At 34.1% G+C, this 18429-nt stretch overlaps 1 protein-coding gene across 1 annotated transcript; it reads left to right on the forward strand.

The window, feature by feature from the left end:
- Positions 1-4976: 4976 nt before the first annotated feature.
- Positions 4977-15165, forward strand: LOC140445999 (SET domain-containing protein SmydA-8-like). Its single transcript, XM_072538481.1, is given in 7 exon segments — positions 4977-5041; positions 5044-5129; positions 5181-5329; positions 6519-6797; positions 8118-8533; positions 10491-10905; positions 14781-15165. Coding segments are annotated over 7 exon segments (1695 nt in total). The 5' UTR covers positions 4977-4995; the 3' UTR covers positions 15085-15165.
- Positions 15166-18429: the final 3264 nt, after the last annotated feature.

Genomic DNA, 18429 nt, shown 5'->3' on the forward strand with positions numbered 1-18429 from the left:
TCGAATATAAACTGAACAGACGAGGCACGTGGCCAAAGCCGGCATCTTTATACCCATTATGTTATTAAAAATCTGGGGAATTCCATCCTAATTATCTTGCAACCAATAGTACCTTCTGATATGAATTCCAGGTTTTCTATTAAAGTGATTAAACGCGAAGATTAGTATTGAAATATCCAAAGAGATAAGGTATTCTTATTTACAAAATTGTTATTGGTTAAATTCTTATTTTAATTAATATAATATAATAACCAACATTAGCCGTGAAAGTTTTGCTTTTGAATTGTTTTTTGCTAAATATATTAGTATCAAAACATTATTAATATTATATATAACAGTATTAAAACATTATATTATTATTTAATGAATAAACACCTCAGGAACGCCTATGATGATACAAATTTTACGACCATTTTATGACTTTGAGGCACATTTCGTGCTCTCAACAATTTATGAACGGAGAATAGCCAGATTTTGCGCATTTTTCTCACTTGACAAAGCAATAAGAGTGGATGTCATCGATTCCTCTAGATTCTACGGTAGTAAAACCTGTAAGAGCAGCTTTACTTGCAGTATATCATTATTCCCTTGTTTAATATTATTTTGTCATTATTTTCGGTTGGATTTTATATCTTATTATTGTTTCTTATTTGTCAGTTTTCTATTACCTTGCACTCGAAAACAATCATCGACTAATACTAAATTATATATGTATAAGACGAACAAAAAATTAAAAATATGTTAAAGTTGGCCCGCTTCCAACTAAGTCAATCTACAACATTCTGAAAATTATTCGATTCCATCCGTGAAAAGCTATTTATATAATTTTAAACACAGAAAATGGAACATATGGGAACTTTTCATTCAGGCAGTCAACTAATTTTTCGGCGGAGGTTAAAATTATCTGGGAGAGTAAAATTAATTTAGTGAAAAGATATTTTTGATTTTTGAATTTGCGGAAATAAGTGATAGATTGTTTTTAGTTTAGTGCAAGAATTATTAGGTAAGTACATATTTTTTAAAACTGTTTAAAAATTTGTCCAATATATAATTATTCCCCAGTCGTCAGAGACGAAAATGTCACTGGATCTGTACAAATCTCTAAAAAATCAAACGTTCTAAATCGTTTAAATCTGCTTCTTTTTGATTTTGATTTTTGTCTATAGGACACTCGTTGTTTCTGAGAGAATGGTAGATTCTACACAAAAAGAGGTATTAGTGGAGTAACGTACACAAGAGTTCATTTTATTTACATTAAATAGATGTATATAAAAGTAAATCTTTTAAATAATTTATTACATGGTTAAAGTGGTTTTGATGTCATCTGAGATTCCATATTTTCTTCTTGTTTCTTCGTGGTACTGGCAGTCAATCAGAGTATGCTTCACCGTCAATAGGAGAGAACAGTTTCTGCAGGTTGAAGAAGATTCTTTGTTGATTACGAATTTATGGGTAAGTGCGGTGTGTCCAATTCTTAGTAGGTTAGTTATCACTTGGCCCTTCTATTGGATGGATTATTCAAGATGTTCTTCACAAGGGGATAACTTTCATGTAGTTTGGTTCCTGGATTTTTTCAGTAGTCTTGCCATATGTTCATACAGCGGTCTTTAATTGGGTTTTTGAGGTCGGAGTATGGGTAATTTCTTGATTTGGTTGTGTATTGTGAGTTTAATCGACTTATGTTTGCTTAGTTGTCCACTTTTTTATTTCTAGCTAATCCTACATGAAATGGTACCCAGATAAATGCTACTTCTTTTCGAGTTGATTGAATTATATTTATCTCATTTTTTATAGCCCGAAATATTGGATTTGTAGGGTATATTTGTTTTACACCTAATTGAGCATTTAATGAGTCAGTGATGATGACACATTTATTCTCACTACGCGTTTTGAAGAAAATTAAGGCTTTCAAAATGGCTGTGGTCTCGCCTGTGAGGATGCAGCAGCTTGTAGATATGAATATAGTGTGAGTAGTGTATTTACAGTAGTATGCAGAAGTGTTTAATAAAAATCGGATTTGTAGTTGATTTGGGGTATTTTTGTGAGGGTTAAGTCAATGGTAAGTGGTTGGATTGTCCATGGAGGAAAATAAAGACAAAGAATTAAAGGGAAAAGCTCGCCGATTAGTAGTTTTAACTGTTCATAATGGGTATAAAGCCCATTTATGTTCCATTGCACTGTAAATGAATTAGTCATCCCTTGATTATTCTTCAACTAGTGATGATTCTTCAGTTTCTTCAGTTGAGGAAGGGTTAGGGTTTATTTTTTCTTTAGTCGGGTGATATTATTTCTTAACCTAGAATTTTGTGTGTTCCTCTGGTTCATTGGAGTAATCTTTAGAAGTTAATTCTGGGTTATGAGAGTTTAAAACATTTTCCATAAAATCACATATTTCATTGAAATTTAGTATAAATGGAGGTGATCTATTTTCAAATTTGTCTTGGATGGATTCTAGGGAGTGAATGACATCTGCGCAGGGGGTTTTGGTAGAGGTTTTGTGTTTCTTTTTGGTTTATATTGTTTAGGGGTATTAAAACGGATTAGTCGGTTTTTGGGTTGTCTTCGTTAATTTCAGGAGATGATATGTTATGTGCTTTTAGCTGTTTAGAATTGACTGCATTATTTAAGGTTATTGGTGTTTCTTATGTCGTATTTTCAGTGTTATTTATAGCTGGTGCTGTTGTTTTTGAAGAAGAAGACGAAGTGTTTGAATTATCTTTAGACATGTTTTGGGTGAGGTCTATTTCTGTAGTATTTTCAGTGTTATTTATAGCTGGTGCTGTTGTTTTTGAAGAAGAAGACGAAGTGTTTGAATTATCTTTAGACATGTTTTGGGTGAGGTCTATTTCTGTAGTATTTTCAGTGTTATTTATAGCTGGTGCTGTTGTTTTTGAAGAAGAAGACGAAGTGTTTGAATTATCTTTAGACATGTTTTGGATGAGGTCTATTTCTGTAGTATTTTCAGTGTTATTTACAGCTGGTGATGTTGTTTTGGAAGAAGAAGACGAAGTGTTTGGATTATCTTTAGATATGTTTTTGATGAGGTCGGTTTCCGTAGATTGATATATTTTATCATTAGGTTCATTAGGTTTAGATAATGACGATGTGGTTTGGGTTGAATCTAAGAGGGTAATTGAATTAGTTTGGTTTGAAATGTGAGCGCATTCTGATTCTTGATGACCAATGGTTCTACATTTGCAGCAACTGAATCCGTCTATGAAGAAAAATACTCGGTAGGAAGTATTATCATGAGTTATGGTAAAAGAGTCAGGAATAGACATATTTTCCAGGGGTGTAATGAATTATTGCCTTCTAAAGCTCAGAACATGACTATACTCACTTACATACCTACTCGAAGGAAAGTCATTTTGGATACAGTGTGAATACCAAGTTTTTGTAATTCTTGTTCAATTATTTCGTTCGGGATTGTAGGCTCACTGCTCATTCACTGCTCTGAACCAAAACAAAAATCTCTCAGAGCAGTGACTATATCGTTCTGAGGAGACCTAAAGAGGTCGAAATACGTATAAGCGGCTGTCGCTGCCCTGTATCAAAACAAAATCTAATACCGTCATTATGTTTTATTACTTACTTCGTTTGGAGTACCAGAAACTGAATTCACTACGAATTTTGACCAGGATGAACGGCATGTGGAATGCAATTTTAGATTCCCTTGCCGAGTAATTTATCCAGCTGTTTGCTTCGCAAGTTTTAGGAAGCACAGTGGTAAGCATTTGAATTTGGTTTCGCTAGATAGAAATCGTTTAATTTCTCTTTTTGTTTTAGATGGCGTAGTTACGTCCGTATATAGTTATTTTGATAACTATTGTCTAGGACGGGAGAGATTTTTGTTTTGGTTCAGAGCAGTGGCTATACCGTTCTGAGGAGACCTAAAGAGGTCGAAATACGTATAAGCGGCTGTCGCTGCCCTGTATCAAAACAAAAATCTAATACCGTCATTATGTGATATATTATAATTTGAATTTGTTACTTTTACAAGATCCTCTGGGAAATGTATACAATTACCGGTAAAAGTAGGAAATAAAGGGTTTTTAAAGAATATTTCCTACATTTACCATCGACTCTGTTATATACAATTACCAGAATAACAATTTACTCTTACCGTAACATACTGACTAAAACAATAACCTGAGAAAAATTCGATGCTAATCTTAAAGAATAATATGTTATGAGATTAAAATTAAAATTATATTTCGCTTAATTACTGAATGAGTATTTCTTTTCTCCCGCGTCATAAATCTCAGTTTATGGGGAAACTATTTAGGAAAAGCTGTATCGTTTCGCAGGTATCCCTAGGAATACTTCTAGAGGAGACTAGGTAAGAAACAAAACCATAAGGGCGCAATTTTAGTTACAAGATTTTACAAGATTAGAAAGGAAAAATCAAAATGAGTAGTATAGTTAAGCAAAAAAATAAAGAAAAACAGAATACTGAGAACTACTCTAGAGGAAAAAAACAGTTAGGAAACACACATATTATATAAGAAAAAGATTAAGATCAATAGCGGGCATATCATTAAGAGACAGACAAACCAACAGAAGTATACGCGAACAATGCAAAATTCAAAATATTAACAGGTGGATAAAAACAAGAAAAAAAACTGGAACGAACATGTAAACCGAATGGGACCAGATAGATTAGCGAACATTTGTAAAAAGAACAAGCCGTATAGCAGAAGACCCGTTGGAAGGCCGCCAAAAAGGTGAAAGATAATGTACAGTCAACAACGACTGAAACAGAATAAGAGGCAGACAAACAGGAGTAATCCTAGTCGCGCGAAAAAGAAGAAGAAGAAGAAGAAAAAGATAATGCGTTGTCTTTGTAATTCCAAATTTTATCATAAACTTGCCCCAGTATAATCTTCTTTAATTATGTTAAACTGATATTTAGTGATTCATTTAAAATAAATATGTACTTTTACAATATTGTTAGATGTTTTCTACATTTTAGTAGACCAATAAACTAGAACTAAAATGAGTGAACAATGTGAAATATGTGGAGAACCATCCGAACTGAAATGCTCGCTTGTAAACTTGTCTCTTATTGTTGCAAAGACCACCAAAAACAAGGATGGAAAGCACATAAACCGTTATGTAGACCATTTGAAGTAAGTATGCCGTTATATTGATAAATATTTGTTTAACTCTGCGTTTTTAAGATACAAGAAGATCCTGTAATTGGTAAATGCTTGGTAGCTACTAGAGACATTAAACCTGGAGATATAATCTTGTCTGAATTTCCTCTGGTCTATGGACCAAGACCGCACATGGTGGAGGAGGGACCTGTTCCATGTCCAGGATGTTGTAAGTAAGTTATAGGTTTTTTTGCATTTTGTTTCTTCACATCTTTAAATAATTTGAAGTAATCCTTTAAATATTCCAATAAAGTATTTACTTAACTATGGCTTTACACAGCATATTCTATTTGCCGTTTACTACATCCCAGTCGCCATTTCTTTTTGCTTAAATATCTTCTTCAGTAAGGTCTGTTTTTTCCAGTATTGTTTTTATTTGTCCGTTCCACTGGAATCTAGGACGTTCTCTTTTCCTCCTTATGTTTGATTTCCATTTTTAAGTTCTCGGCAGTATTCTTGTCTCGTCCATGCTTCGTATATGTCCATATCAGAGTAATTTTCCTTTTTCTATTTTGTCATTTAGTGTATCCTTTACATTCATTAATTTTCTAATTAGTTCATTTTTCATTTTGTCCATTAGTGTTAATCTCCAGATTCTTTTATAATTTATTATTTCCACTGCATTTATTTTGTTTTCCATTCTTTTATTTGTCACTCAAGTCCCTAATTCATAAAGTAAGTAACTTTCTACTATAGTCTTAAAGGTTTGGTGTTTAAAATCGTAGACTAATTTTCGAAACCAAATTCAAGAATTCCGCTTTAATCTGTGCCTTCTAAGAATTGCAAGGCAAAACAGACGTTGATAAAGATGTTAAGAGAGACATGGGGAATCAAAAAATCGATTTTATTATCAGATGTCGCTACATTGCGTCTATACGAAGCCATGTTAGAGTTGCTTACTAAGACAGAAAAGATTTATTTCACGTTCAGAGCGATTGCGAAAGCCGTTCTGATGAGGCCTATTGGGCCGAAATACGTATAAGCGGATGCGCAAGCGCCCTGTACGTGAAATTAAATCTTAACTGTCTTTTCCTGTTTTGTGTTTAGTTTTGCTTATAATATCGTCGCTCCATATTATTATTAAGTGTAATTGTCGTATTACTGACTTTCCTTTCTTTACTTTATTTGTGACGAATTTATAAACAATAGAACAATAATCTTTAAACCTTTACCTTTTTTTTTATTTTCATATCTTCAAGATATATGTTATAAATACCAAAAAAATTAGGTTGAAGAGAATTGAATTTCAAATGTCAAAATCGGAATACGTAAAAAAATGTATTTTCTCGGCTACAAATACAGCAAATAGTAATTTTATATGTGTTAAAATTTCTAATATAAACCATTTTTTGCTTAAACCAGGTTGATCATTGGGGAACAATCAGCCCGCTGTGAGGGATGTGACTTTCCAATCTGCCATCCAGCTTGTCCAGGTTTAAAAGACATGGAAAAGCACGGACACGAATGTATGATCCTAGGATTGAGAGATGTTAAGGCTATAAATGGATTGCACGATTTTTACAGACAAGATGCTCTGTTGGTATTAAGATGTCTTTTGCTTCAGAATAAGCATCCGAAGAAGTTTGCGCAGTTGATGGAAATGGAGGGGCATCTGAAAAAGCGTGGGGCAGATTTAACTAGGTAATTATTAGTGTTAATCGTGTACCTGTCAAACTTGTGTTACGCTCTATATGATTGAAATGAATCATATAATTGAGTGGATTTATTCATTTTTATCTACTTTCGTAGATTGCTGTTTTAGATATTGATTTAAACGTCTTTTGTAAGGTAAAATCCCTTAAACTATATTCTTCGATTATATATACTTCTTAATAATATATTTATATTATATTATAATACATACTTCTCTTTAAAAAAGATAAAGATTTTCAACCCCAATTCAAGATCGTTTTATCGCTTGTCAATCTGACTGCTAATCTTCCCTGCATTCATTTTGAAATGCAGTTATCCCATAAAGTAACTGTAAGTTGTAAACTTATGCGAAAACGGCCAAGCTAATCTTGATGATCAACTGCCACCAAGATTTTAGACGAGTCTTGACTTAGTATCGACCTAGAATCAAGTAGACAGAGTTTGACGAGAACCTACACCAATTTATGACTAGATGCGGCTCTTGAACTCCATAATTATCGTGATGATATGGGATTTACGTTGGATCTTGAGGCTTTTTGACTGCAACTGCATATTGAGCCAATATTCTTAAACCTTGTGTACGCAACAGTTATTGGCCAAAAATTTCTCTTAATGAACGATAATGCTTGTCTTCATTTTTTTATCATCATCAGCATACTAAACTTTACAACTCTGTGTGGGTCCAAGCCACCTCAAGAATCTAATAATCGAAATAATCTGTTTTTCACTGTTTACAAGGACAACTGGTCATTAACAACAAAATTGATTACGTAATTTTGAATATAAGGAGAAAGTGCTGTATTATATTTAACAGCAGAAAGGTTATCATGTTTTTTTTAATACTATCACTCCTTGTGGAGCAATGGGCGCTTTTGCGTTTCTATGCCAATAATGTGACAATCATATCATTACAATTTCTTCTACTTTTATTAATTAAACAATATTATTTTAACTTATTTATTTCTTGATGTTTTGATTTCCCTCTTTTAAATTTTGTCGTGTTTTTCTTCTTCTGCCGTATTCCTTCTTATGCTTTGTCTTCTTTATTCGGTATTTACCTTTAAATGCTATCAATTTTATCTTTTTTGTCGATATTTTAATAATTGTAGTCCCCCGTTTATACCACTAGTGTGGCTTTAGGATTATAGACGGTTATCTCTTGGGCCTACGGTATACAAGGAAGATAACAGGGCCAGTGCTACGCTTCAAGCGTCTGTTTATTATTACCCTTAGTTTCCCTAGTCTCCTAAATACTTAGTTATTTATTATAAATACTTACTCTACATTCATTGCTTTTTTTATTTCAAGGACAATTCAAGAGAGAATTGTCGATTACCTACACAGCAATTTCTTCCACCCAATGACCATTCTAGAAGGAAGATCCGGTAGAAAAGTGCTAGAAGATGTATCCCCAGAAACTATTCAAAAGCTGTGTGGTATTATAGACGTGAACGCTTTAGAGATAAATCAAAACGCAGAAGTATCAGCGTTGTATCCAACGATTTACCTTCTGGAGCACAGTTGTCTTCCAAATACAACACATAATTTTGATAATGAAACTTACAAGGTTAATCTAAAGGCTAGTTCGCATATAAGTGCAGGTGAACACATTACGACTATGTATACACACTGTCTTTGGGGTACTCAAGCTAGAAGAGAACATCTTAGGGAAACGAAATATTTTGATTGCGAGTGTAAACGTTGCAGCGACGCCACGGAAATGGGTAAGTAATCAATTGTATCGTGGCTTCGGTACATTTAATTTATTAACTCTTATGTTCAACTATGTTATCAAAGAAGGGTCAAAGAAAGTCACTGACAATTCAAGTTAAATATTTTATTGATATAAAATGAGGCGACCTGTTTCATAGATTACAATTTGTAGTCCATAATCAGGCCCAAGTGCTTAAAACGAAAAAAATATTAGGGATTGTGTAGAACTTGTGCAGCCACTTGTATATGACAAGGAAATTTAAATTTGCTAGCATATTGTTGTTGCTAGTGGTCCAGTAAAAGCAAAACCAAATTGATTTTTAACTTACATTTCAGTACAGGAGGTTCTTAATTTTCATATAAGCCCCACTCCTGTATTAAGATAACTCTAATAGAGGACAGCTGTAGAAAATTGCTGATAGTTATTTTCCTATCTATATATAGATATATAATTTCATCTCAGAAAACTAAAACAATAGTAGTCAGCAAAGAACCAACTAGATGTAAAATAGAAATTGATGACATCAGTATTGAACAAGTAATGGAAATAAAATACCTGGGAATTACACTGTCTAGCTATGGAGACTTGGACAAAGAAGTGGGAGATCAAGTTCAAAAAGCAAATAGACTGGCAGGATACCTTAATAACACTATATGGCGAAACAGACACATTAACACTGAGATGAAGTCCATAATTTATAAAGCCAGTGTAAGACCAATTCAGAGCCTCAGAAACAAAGTACTGAAAATAATTACAGGAAATGCACTGAGAGAAGTGAAGACATTAGAAGAAAATGTAACGTACAGTGTAACGACACAAAATAGAAAAAAAGAATGGAATAACCACATAAGCAGAATGGAGCAAGAGATAAATCACCAATCGGCAGAAAAAGTATCAGACGACCGCGCAAAAGATGGATTCCATAGAGGTATTAATCCGCCAATGAACAAGCAGAATTGCTTATAAAGAGGAAGAAGAAGAAGATCAAGATATATATATATATATATATATATATATATATATATATATTTGAATTGAATGGCCAAATATATGGCCTAGGAGGACAAATTCGTTGAACTTCTCGTATTCGAATCGGTACCACTAGAGTGTTATGACCCATTTTAGCTTCCCTGCTTTATCTGACATTCAAGCTCGGAAAGTCCAACGAATGTCTTCTAAAACTTCACCGCTGCAAAGGTTAGCGTCCAGAGGTGCCACCTACTTTGGTAGCCATGAACGAAAACGATTTAATAATATCGTTTTCTGTCCTCTGAGATATACGAAATGTGTATCCGAAATGTGAATCCTCTATTGACGTTAATTAGATTTAAAAGACTATTGTATTCTTATACTTTCTGTAATCTGTGTAATCTGTTTTATGATGGATATTGCTTCTGTACATTGACCTTCCCGTACGAAAACCTTGTTGCTCATATGCTCATCTGCTAAGGTTATGAGTTGATTTATTCGTACTTGCACAATTTTAGTTTCAAGTTGTAGGATAGTATTTAGTAAATTGATACCTCTATAGTTTTCTGGTTGTTTCTTATCGCACTTTTTGATTAATAGGATTAGCTCGCTTATCCTTTATTCTTCTGTTATTTTATTGTGTCTTCTATCTTGTTAATTAGTGTTGTTAGTTGATCCGTCACTGCCGCTCCGCCATATTTCAATAATTCATTTGGTATTCCATCATTACCTGCAGATTTTCTGTTCTTTATTAAAGTATTTTTTGTACCTCATGCTTGCTTATGTAAACTTCTTCGTTTTTGATAATTTCTGATGTTTGGGGTTCCATCGTCATTGTCAATATGTTTCGGGACTATTAATGCCTTTACCTTCGTTCTTTGACCTCTTATAAGGCGCCATATTTCTTTTTGCAATCCATAAAAATTATGCTTCAGCTAAAAATCGAAAAGCGATTTCATTGATCTCTAATTTTAATTTATTCAATTTTCAACTTTAAGGATCATATTTAAGTGCTCTTAAATGCATTGGAACCAACGATGAACCCTGTGGCGGCACCCAGCTACCGATAAACCCCTTAGACGACAAAACAGAATGGACATGTGATCAATGTACCGTCAAAATATCCAACGAAGAAGTAAGTTTTTTGGTGAACGGTATAGGAGAAGAGGTAGACAACGTTCAGCTAGCTAATCCTACAGTTAGAGAGCTGGAAGCATTGCTCAATAAAATGCTGACCTTCCTACATCCTAACCACTACCACGTCTACGCTGTGAAGCATTCGTTGATACAGTTGTACGGGTACCAACAAGGGTACACTCCGACGCAAATTACTGATGACTGTTTGGTTCGGAAGGCTACAATGTGTAGAGAGCTGTTAGAAATTACCAGGAAGATAGATCCAGGAAATTCTAGGTATTGTATGAAAATTTTATTAAAAATTAAAACATAACTTACATTTGTACATAGTTTGGCTTGCGTTTTACTTTCAAAATTTACTATATTATTATGAAATTATTATTATACACTACGATTTTTACAAACTGTTTTTTATCTAATTACTCTATAATCTGTTCCCAAATTAGGATTTTCATATATTTACGTACATTTTTTTAACCCCTTAAGAAACTATCCCGAGATAATTCGTCTTGCACTTGTTGTATCTAAAATAACCAACCCGAGATATCTCGTTTTGAGCTACTATTTAGTGGGAATTTAAGCGATGTATTTCGTTTTTTCGAGTTAGGCTTTCGGAATTTGAACGAATTTAGACGGAGTAGTTGTTACAAGTCCTGGCTGCGTAATTTTATGGTCAGACCAAACAGCCGAGGATTTGTTTCATATAACTGCCCATCGAGAAACATTTCATCAGCTCGCGTTCGACGATAGCCAACGCTTGAAAACAAACACGGCACACAAAAAAGAAGTTGTTACAAGATTGCATGACGTCAGTACAATGGTTGGAAGGGGAAGGGGAATGGGCGCTTGTAACGACCACAGTGTGTAAACAACACGTGCTGCGTCCGGTTATGTATACGTAAAGACATTTTGTGAAATTGAATCGTTAGTTTATTTACTATGAATTACAGCCAGAGTAGTGAACATTCAGATAACAGTTTTAAGCTAGATTCCAGAACACTAGAAAGTGACGGTGAAAGTGAAATGTTATCAAGTGACTCAGATTCCAATGAAGATGATGAAAGTGCATCCGGTTTACTTCAAGCAGTCCGGAAATGGGATAGAGGTTTCCTTTTACTGGGAAGTCGGAGTGTCATTTCCATATACAGAATGTTAAAAATAAAGTTGAGTGTTTCAATATGTTCTCCGATGATGGACTATTGGACAAAATTGTTTAAGAAACAAAACGTTTTGCTAATCAAGAAAGGCGATCAGGTTTTCGCAGAGTTGTAAAAGAGAACAAATGGTCGCTAACATATAGGAATGAAATGCGAGTATTTTTTGCAATTATATTACTGCAGAGATTGGTAAAGAGACCATTATTGCTTTATTTAAGCTTTATTGGTCTAACAACCAATAATTGAAACACAGTTTTTCCGTAAGACTATGAAATATAAAAGAAGTAAAGCAATATCTGCATTTCTCTAATAATAAATATTTCGACAAAGATATTCACCTAAGTCCAAAATTGTATAAGATCTGGGAAGTTTATGAATACATAAATGCTAAGTACTAACCTTGAATGATTTGAAAAGGGATGTAACAATTGACAAGAGCTTACTTCTCTACAAAGGCAGACTCGGATGGATTCAATATATTCCAACAAAAGGGCACGATTTTGTGTAAAGAATTACATGCTGTGTGAATCCTCCTCCGGATATATTCGGCATAAGATAATTTAAACGGGAAAAAATACAAAGTTTAACGAACAATATAAAGATCTTCCAGTGTCAAGACGTATTGGTATGACGCTAATTAAACCTCTACTTATGGAAAGGTCACTGTTTGACTACAGACAACTTTTATACATCTTCTGAACTAACTGACCTTTTATTAGCAGTTTGCACAGAGTAAGGTGCAAAGAAGGGTTTACCACAAGAAATGAAGAACAATCTTAAGAAAAATGAAGTTATCGCGTTTCAAAAAGAAAAGGCAATAGTAATGAAAGATAAAGGGGAGGTTTGTGTGCTGTCAACGCTGCATAATGCCAAAATGGTTACTGAAGAAAGGCGAAAAAAGGAGATATAAAAACCTAGGATTGTTCAAGACTACAACAATACTATGAGTATTGTCGCCAGAGTCGACCAACATCTTGCTAATTACCCTGTAACCAGGAAGCATGGAAAAAGGTACTACAAAAAAATATTTTTCTACTTTCTCGAACATGCTGAGTGGAATGCTTTTGTGCTGTACAAGAAAAGCAGAATGCTAGGAACGCATCTAGAATTTCGAATGGGTTTAATACCGCAACTGATAGAAGTTTGCTACAAAGGTAGAGTTGTGTCAAGAGGAAGACCTTCAACGCTTCCAAATCCACTTAGACTTACCGTCGACATTTTACAGAAGTTATTCCTGTCACAGAGAAAATAAAGCTCATCCAACTAGAGTGTGTGTTGTGTGCAGTAAGGCGAAGAATGTATCCGGAAAGAAGTTGAGGCACCAATCAATGTACAAATATACTGATTGCAATGTGGGACTTTGTGTAATGTCCTACTGCAAGACGTATCATACGGTAACTAAATTTTAGTTTTCTCTTGTTTGTGTTTATTACTATAAAAAATATAAATACATATATACATGTCTTGTTCTTTATGCTACAATGCAACTGTAAGCTCTCCTGAATAAATACTTTTTGATCATCATTCACAGCGTGCATAAAAACTTTTGTTGTCCAGTTTGCTGGGAATGGCTTTTCGATGAAAAACGACCATACAATGCTCTTAGCAAGGTAGACAACAAAACCAAAAACCCGTCAACGAGATATCTCGGGATACTTATTATAAATATCTTCAACCGCTAAAAAAAATTAAAAAAAAAACAAAACCAAAATCAACATTGTTTAACATTTTTGAATTCTGCAAGAAAGAAGAAGCAAGTGCATTAATAAGAAAATGGGTTTTTTGGGACCGTTTTTGGAAAAATAAACGGTTTGTTAAGGGGTTAAACAGCGTGTGTGTGTACCCTGTTGCATTAGTAATGTTAAAAAAATCTGGAAACCTTTAACTTTTCTGTGCTCATTTCTTATATTTTTTACATTTCTCTTTGAGAAATCATAACTAACATAGTTATGAATTCCAGCTGAAAGCTGGACACTAAAGCCAGAATACATAAATAAGCTACAGTCATTTGAAATGTGGTGTTACAGAGAAATGCTTAGAACATTCATAGACACAGAAGAAAAGGAACACAGAAATGTTGCGAGAAATTGGCAAAAAATGCGAAATATTAAATAAAGAAGAAGAACTAATATTGTATCATTATTTGATGACTTTATACACCTAACAATTATTTGCGTACGTAATTTGGGTAAACAAACAAAACAGTTTGACAGCTGGCAGTTCAGGGTTAGTAAGAATGGAGCGTTGCACGATAAATCAACGCCACAGAATAATAAACAATCAGAATGCCCACTCTGGTTAAAAAATATGCAAATCTCGTTCGCGCAGACAAAATCAGCCATGTTTTAGTCGGAACCAGTGCTGTTCCAGTCGGAACCAGTGATGCTAAGGACAATAGTCATTCAAACACATGTCGGTCAAATGTTTGTATCCAAGTAGTGCGTAAGAGTGTTTGGTGATGGAGGAACATCAATTTGACATCCTGGACAAGAATTGCAAATTTTAGGAAGCTCTCTACAGCGTATACTCACCGAAGATCTGCATCTCCATGCTTACAAAGTTCAATTGACACAAGAACTGAAACCTCTCGATATCACAATATTATAACAGAGTTCTCTCTGCCTAAATTGGATGATATTGCTGTAAACGACATGTAGTTTCACCAAGACGCTGCCACATGCCATATAGCCGGTGAAACAATTCCATTACTGCATGATACACTTGCTGGAGGAGGAAGGAAGGAGAAGGAGGAAATTTAGATACATTTTTGCAAAACGATCATGAAAAATTTCGACAAAAGAATGCAATGTACCAAGAAAGCCGTGAGGGCTATTCCATACATAACCCTATTTCCAGTACTTTATGATTCAATAAAAAATGACAATCTAAATAAAAAACAGTGTTTTCTATTCAATTCAAATCTTGCGTAAATTTTGGGACACCCTTATAATTTCGCCGACCTTAACCTTAATGTTATTTTTCTTTTGTTCCTAGGCTAGCCCTTTACCACGCAGTCCTACTTCACGAACTATTCCTAGCAAACTGGATCACCATCAAGCGTAAGTGGGACCTTGGAATCAAGGCCAAAGTTAAGTCGGTACTGACTACAATGAACGAATGCAAGACCTGCCTCGACCAACTCCAAGATGTGTTAAAGAACGAAAAGAACACTCCCGCAGGAGATAAATTAATCAATTTAGTAAACAGTTCTACGAAAGAATTTAATAAGTTTGTCGAAAGAAACAAAATTGATTTATCAGGGCAAATTAAGGAAAAATTAATTAACGGATCTGATTAGAGAATGCAATTTTTAAGTTTTGCAATATTTTTATCTTAAAAATGTACATATACATTAAATAAATCACTCTACTTTTGTGTATTATTTATTTTCTTTTATCAAAATAAAAAATATATCATTATTAAATCTTTGATTCGTCAATACTCAAGAATTCAATCTTCAACTCTTTAGTGTTGCGACGAGAAATCGGACTGTAAACATCTTCAGTTTATCAGAGACGTAGACCGTCATTTTGCGCCGCGACGCCGGCGTCGATTTTCTACCACCAAGGGGCTCAGCCACTTTTACTCCTCTAGCTACAATCAATACAACATAATCAAACGGTAAGTGCTTTTTCTTTGAACAGATAACATTGATACGTTACATTAGAGATTTTCGTGTTTTTCCAATTAATTGTTAATTTATTCACAATCAAAATATTGAATTTTTTTTACATAAAACAGTGAATAATCAACAAAATAATCATCCACACATAACCAAGATTGACCAGTTCGATATTGTAAACTCATACTTATATCTAGAATTATTGATCACACACATAGGATACTGTAAGTAGATGTGATCTATAAAACCCTAAAAATGAGATTGATCAATTGTATAATATTCCCCCAATAGTAACATACAAATACGAATCTTGGACACTGAGATAATCGGAAAGGATAGAAATAGACGCCACTAAAACATTTTGCTCTCAAAAGGGAGTGTAGTGGTTGTCGTAATTTCGTGTATCGTCCATCTTCATAGATCTCTGTCTCTGAACTTTTTTTTAATTCGAGCATTGGTTTTTAGCAGATTTCTCTAGTGATTTGATCTATCCATGTAGTTCAGGATCTTCCTCGTAGCCTTATACGTTTCTCTATCATCTTCTTCTTCATCTTCATTCTAGGGTTTATGCATTTGTATATTAAAATAATATTATCTATTGAGAACTGTTGGAACAGAATATTACGAATTCCATGGACCTATCATATACCATACAATTTGATTTTAAGAGAACCAAATATCAATAAAAGGCTTTCCAGCAATATCAAACTACAACAGTACTTTGGACGTGTTACGAGATCATACACAGAAAAGTTGGAGGAACTCATCATTCAAAGATAGTAAAAAAATGTCCAAAGACAGAGATCTGTGGAAATGGACCATACACGACAACCACTACACTCCATCTTTGGGTCAAAACTGAAGAGAGGGAGAGTCTTCTTCGTCTTCATTCGAGAGTTTATATATTTGTTGCATATTCCGGCATAGTCCTCTATTAAAATAATATTATCTGGTAAAGAAACAGTTTTTATTATCAAAAGTTGTTAGTTCGGAATTGGTAAACTCTAATTGAAGAAATTGTACAATTACTAGAGACAAGGAGAAGACAAGATAACAGCTTAAGCCCACTCCTGTGTGAGTTTATAATGGATACAATATGGATCCACTTCGAGAATTCGGAAATCACATAAACTGAAGTGAAAAAAGTGTCAAAATAAGCTTATTTTAAAATAAAATTGTGATTAATTCCCATTAAAAATAGTACATTTTCTAAGGAGTGTCGTTCAGATATTTAATAGTAGTTCCAATAATCAGGCTTGCCTTTTCGTTACCCAGAGAGTGTTTCGTTTCGAGCGTGAACTTACCTGCAGCCATGGTCTGCAGGTAAGTTTAGATTCGACAACTTGGCCTAGTGAGCAGTTTAACTGGGGCGTTATATCTGTTAAAGAATAAAGCAGATGTCTTAAAGCCAGTTCAGCTAAAACCTAAATCTTCCATATAGCAAAATAGCAAAAGCTGGCTTGATCCAGATGTTTAGTATTCATAGGGACTGCGAAAATATGAAGTATCGGTCCTTTTGGCTTCGGTTTTTAAAATAATGCTTTCAAGATTCCAGCAAAAGGTGTCAGAAAGCTTACTATAGGGATAACTGACTTGTGGCGGTCAAGCGTTCATAACGACGTCGCTTTTTGATTCTGTGATCATATCAATTATTCCTATTAGTGCGAAGCAGTATTTGCCAAGCACTGGATTATTCGCCTATAAACAGGAAACCTAAGCTGTGATACAGGTCAAGTTTGCGCTGCTGATCATGAACTCATCGATTAGTTGCCACACTTACGCGAGTGAGTAATGGTGGGAAGGTTTCATCCGTGGAATTATTCCTGAAGGCCTACTTACTTTTTAGTCAAAAGTGGCATAAATATATCTTGTAGATGCACGAGCTCTTATTTATTTTCGTTAAGATTAATGGTTAACGGTGCGATTGACTCTTGCGAATAGACCAGATCTTTAGACAAACGAGCATGTATGAGAACGGATGTCTGTAGATGACTGACGTATCTAGCAGGGTGTTGTATCTGACAGAGCAGTTTTCTCGCAGCTATTTATTGGGACGCAACTTGAGGATTCGACTTGTCGATTAGACGGGACCGACCCCTAATATAGGTGTACTTATATTACAATAGTTTTAATTCATTCACTCAATAACATTCTCACATATTAAATATATTAATTCCTATACTTTTTCAAGAACCCAACTTTCCACCTGTGTCTAGTTTCCATTTTCCAGGTACCAAATGTTATTGAAACATAAAGGGCCTTATATTAGAATCTTTTTCACCACACCACTTGACACTTGTATAGTTGGTTGCCTAACTATAATCACATAATTTTCTCACCACAATTTCATCTCACATACATAATTTAAAACAACAACATTGATGGTTGATACTGTTATAATTTTTTATTTTTATTTCAACTTTCACAATTTTAAATAACGTTGGCTTCTGTCTTAAATAGACACATACAGTTACACTGACTGCTCTGTTACAACTTCCGTCATAACCTGTCAAGATTGTCATTTCAATCAGTTGCTTTAATAAAGTCCTCGTAGACATACCGTCTCAGGACTTGCAACTTAATGTAGAGTGATATGTCGCCATGTTACCAATCCAACGGTAACTTTACCATCTTAATTTTAAACAAGATATAATGTAAACTAAATTTCATTTAGTAATTTTTAAAGGGTTTTTACCCCCATATTTAGTGGCTACATTCATGTATTAACCTGTAAGTATTAACCACATTTTACATTAACCTTAGTCAAAATTTAAATTATTTCATGTTCTTTTTAATTAAGTGGTTAAATACTTTTTTAGGACACTGATGATGGAATACTTATTCCGAAAACGTTTTGTCTATTTAACATAGCCCGACTGGGTTTTTATATACCTTTTTATAAGGGATTTTATTAAAATTTTTTTAGAAATTTTTAGTTATTATTCCTCAGTATAATTGTATTCAGTGTAAGAAAATGCCTCGAGTTCGAAGACATCAAAATTACCACCATGTAAACGATTT

This window comes from Diabrotica undecimpunctata, chromosome 7, assembly GCF_040954645.1.
Source record: "Diabrotica undecimpunctata isolate CICGRU chromosome 7, icDiaUnde3, whole genome shotgun sequence".
Classification (NCBI taxonomy): domain Eukaryota; kingdom Metazoa; phylum Arthropoda; class Insecta; order Coleoptera; family Chrysomelidae; genus Diabrotica; species Diabrotica undecimpunctata.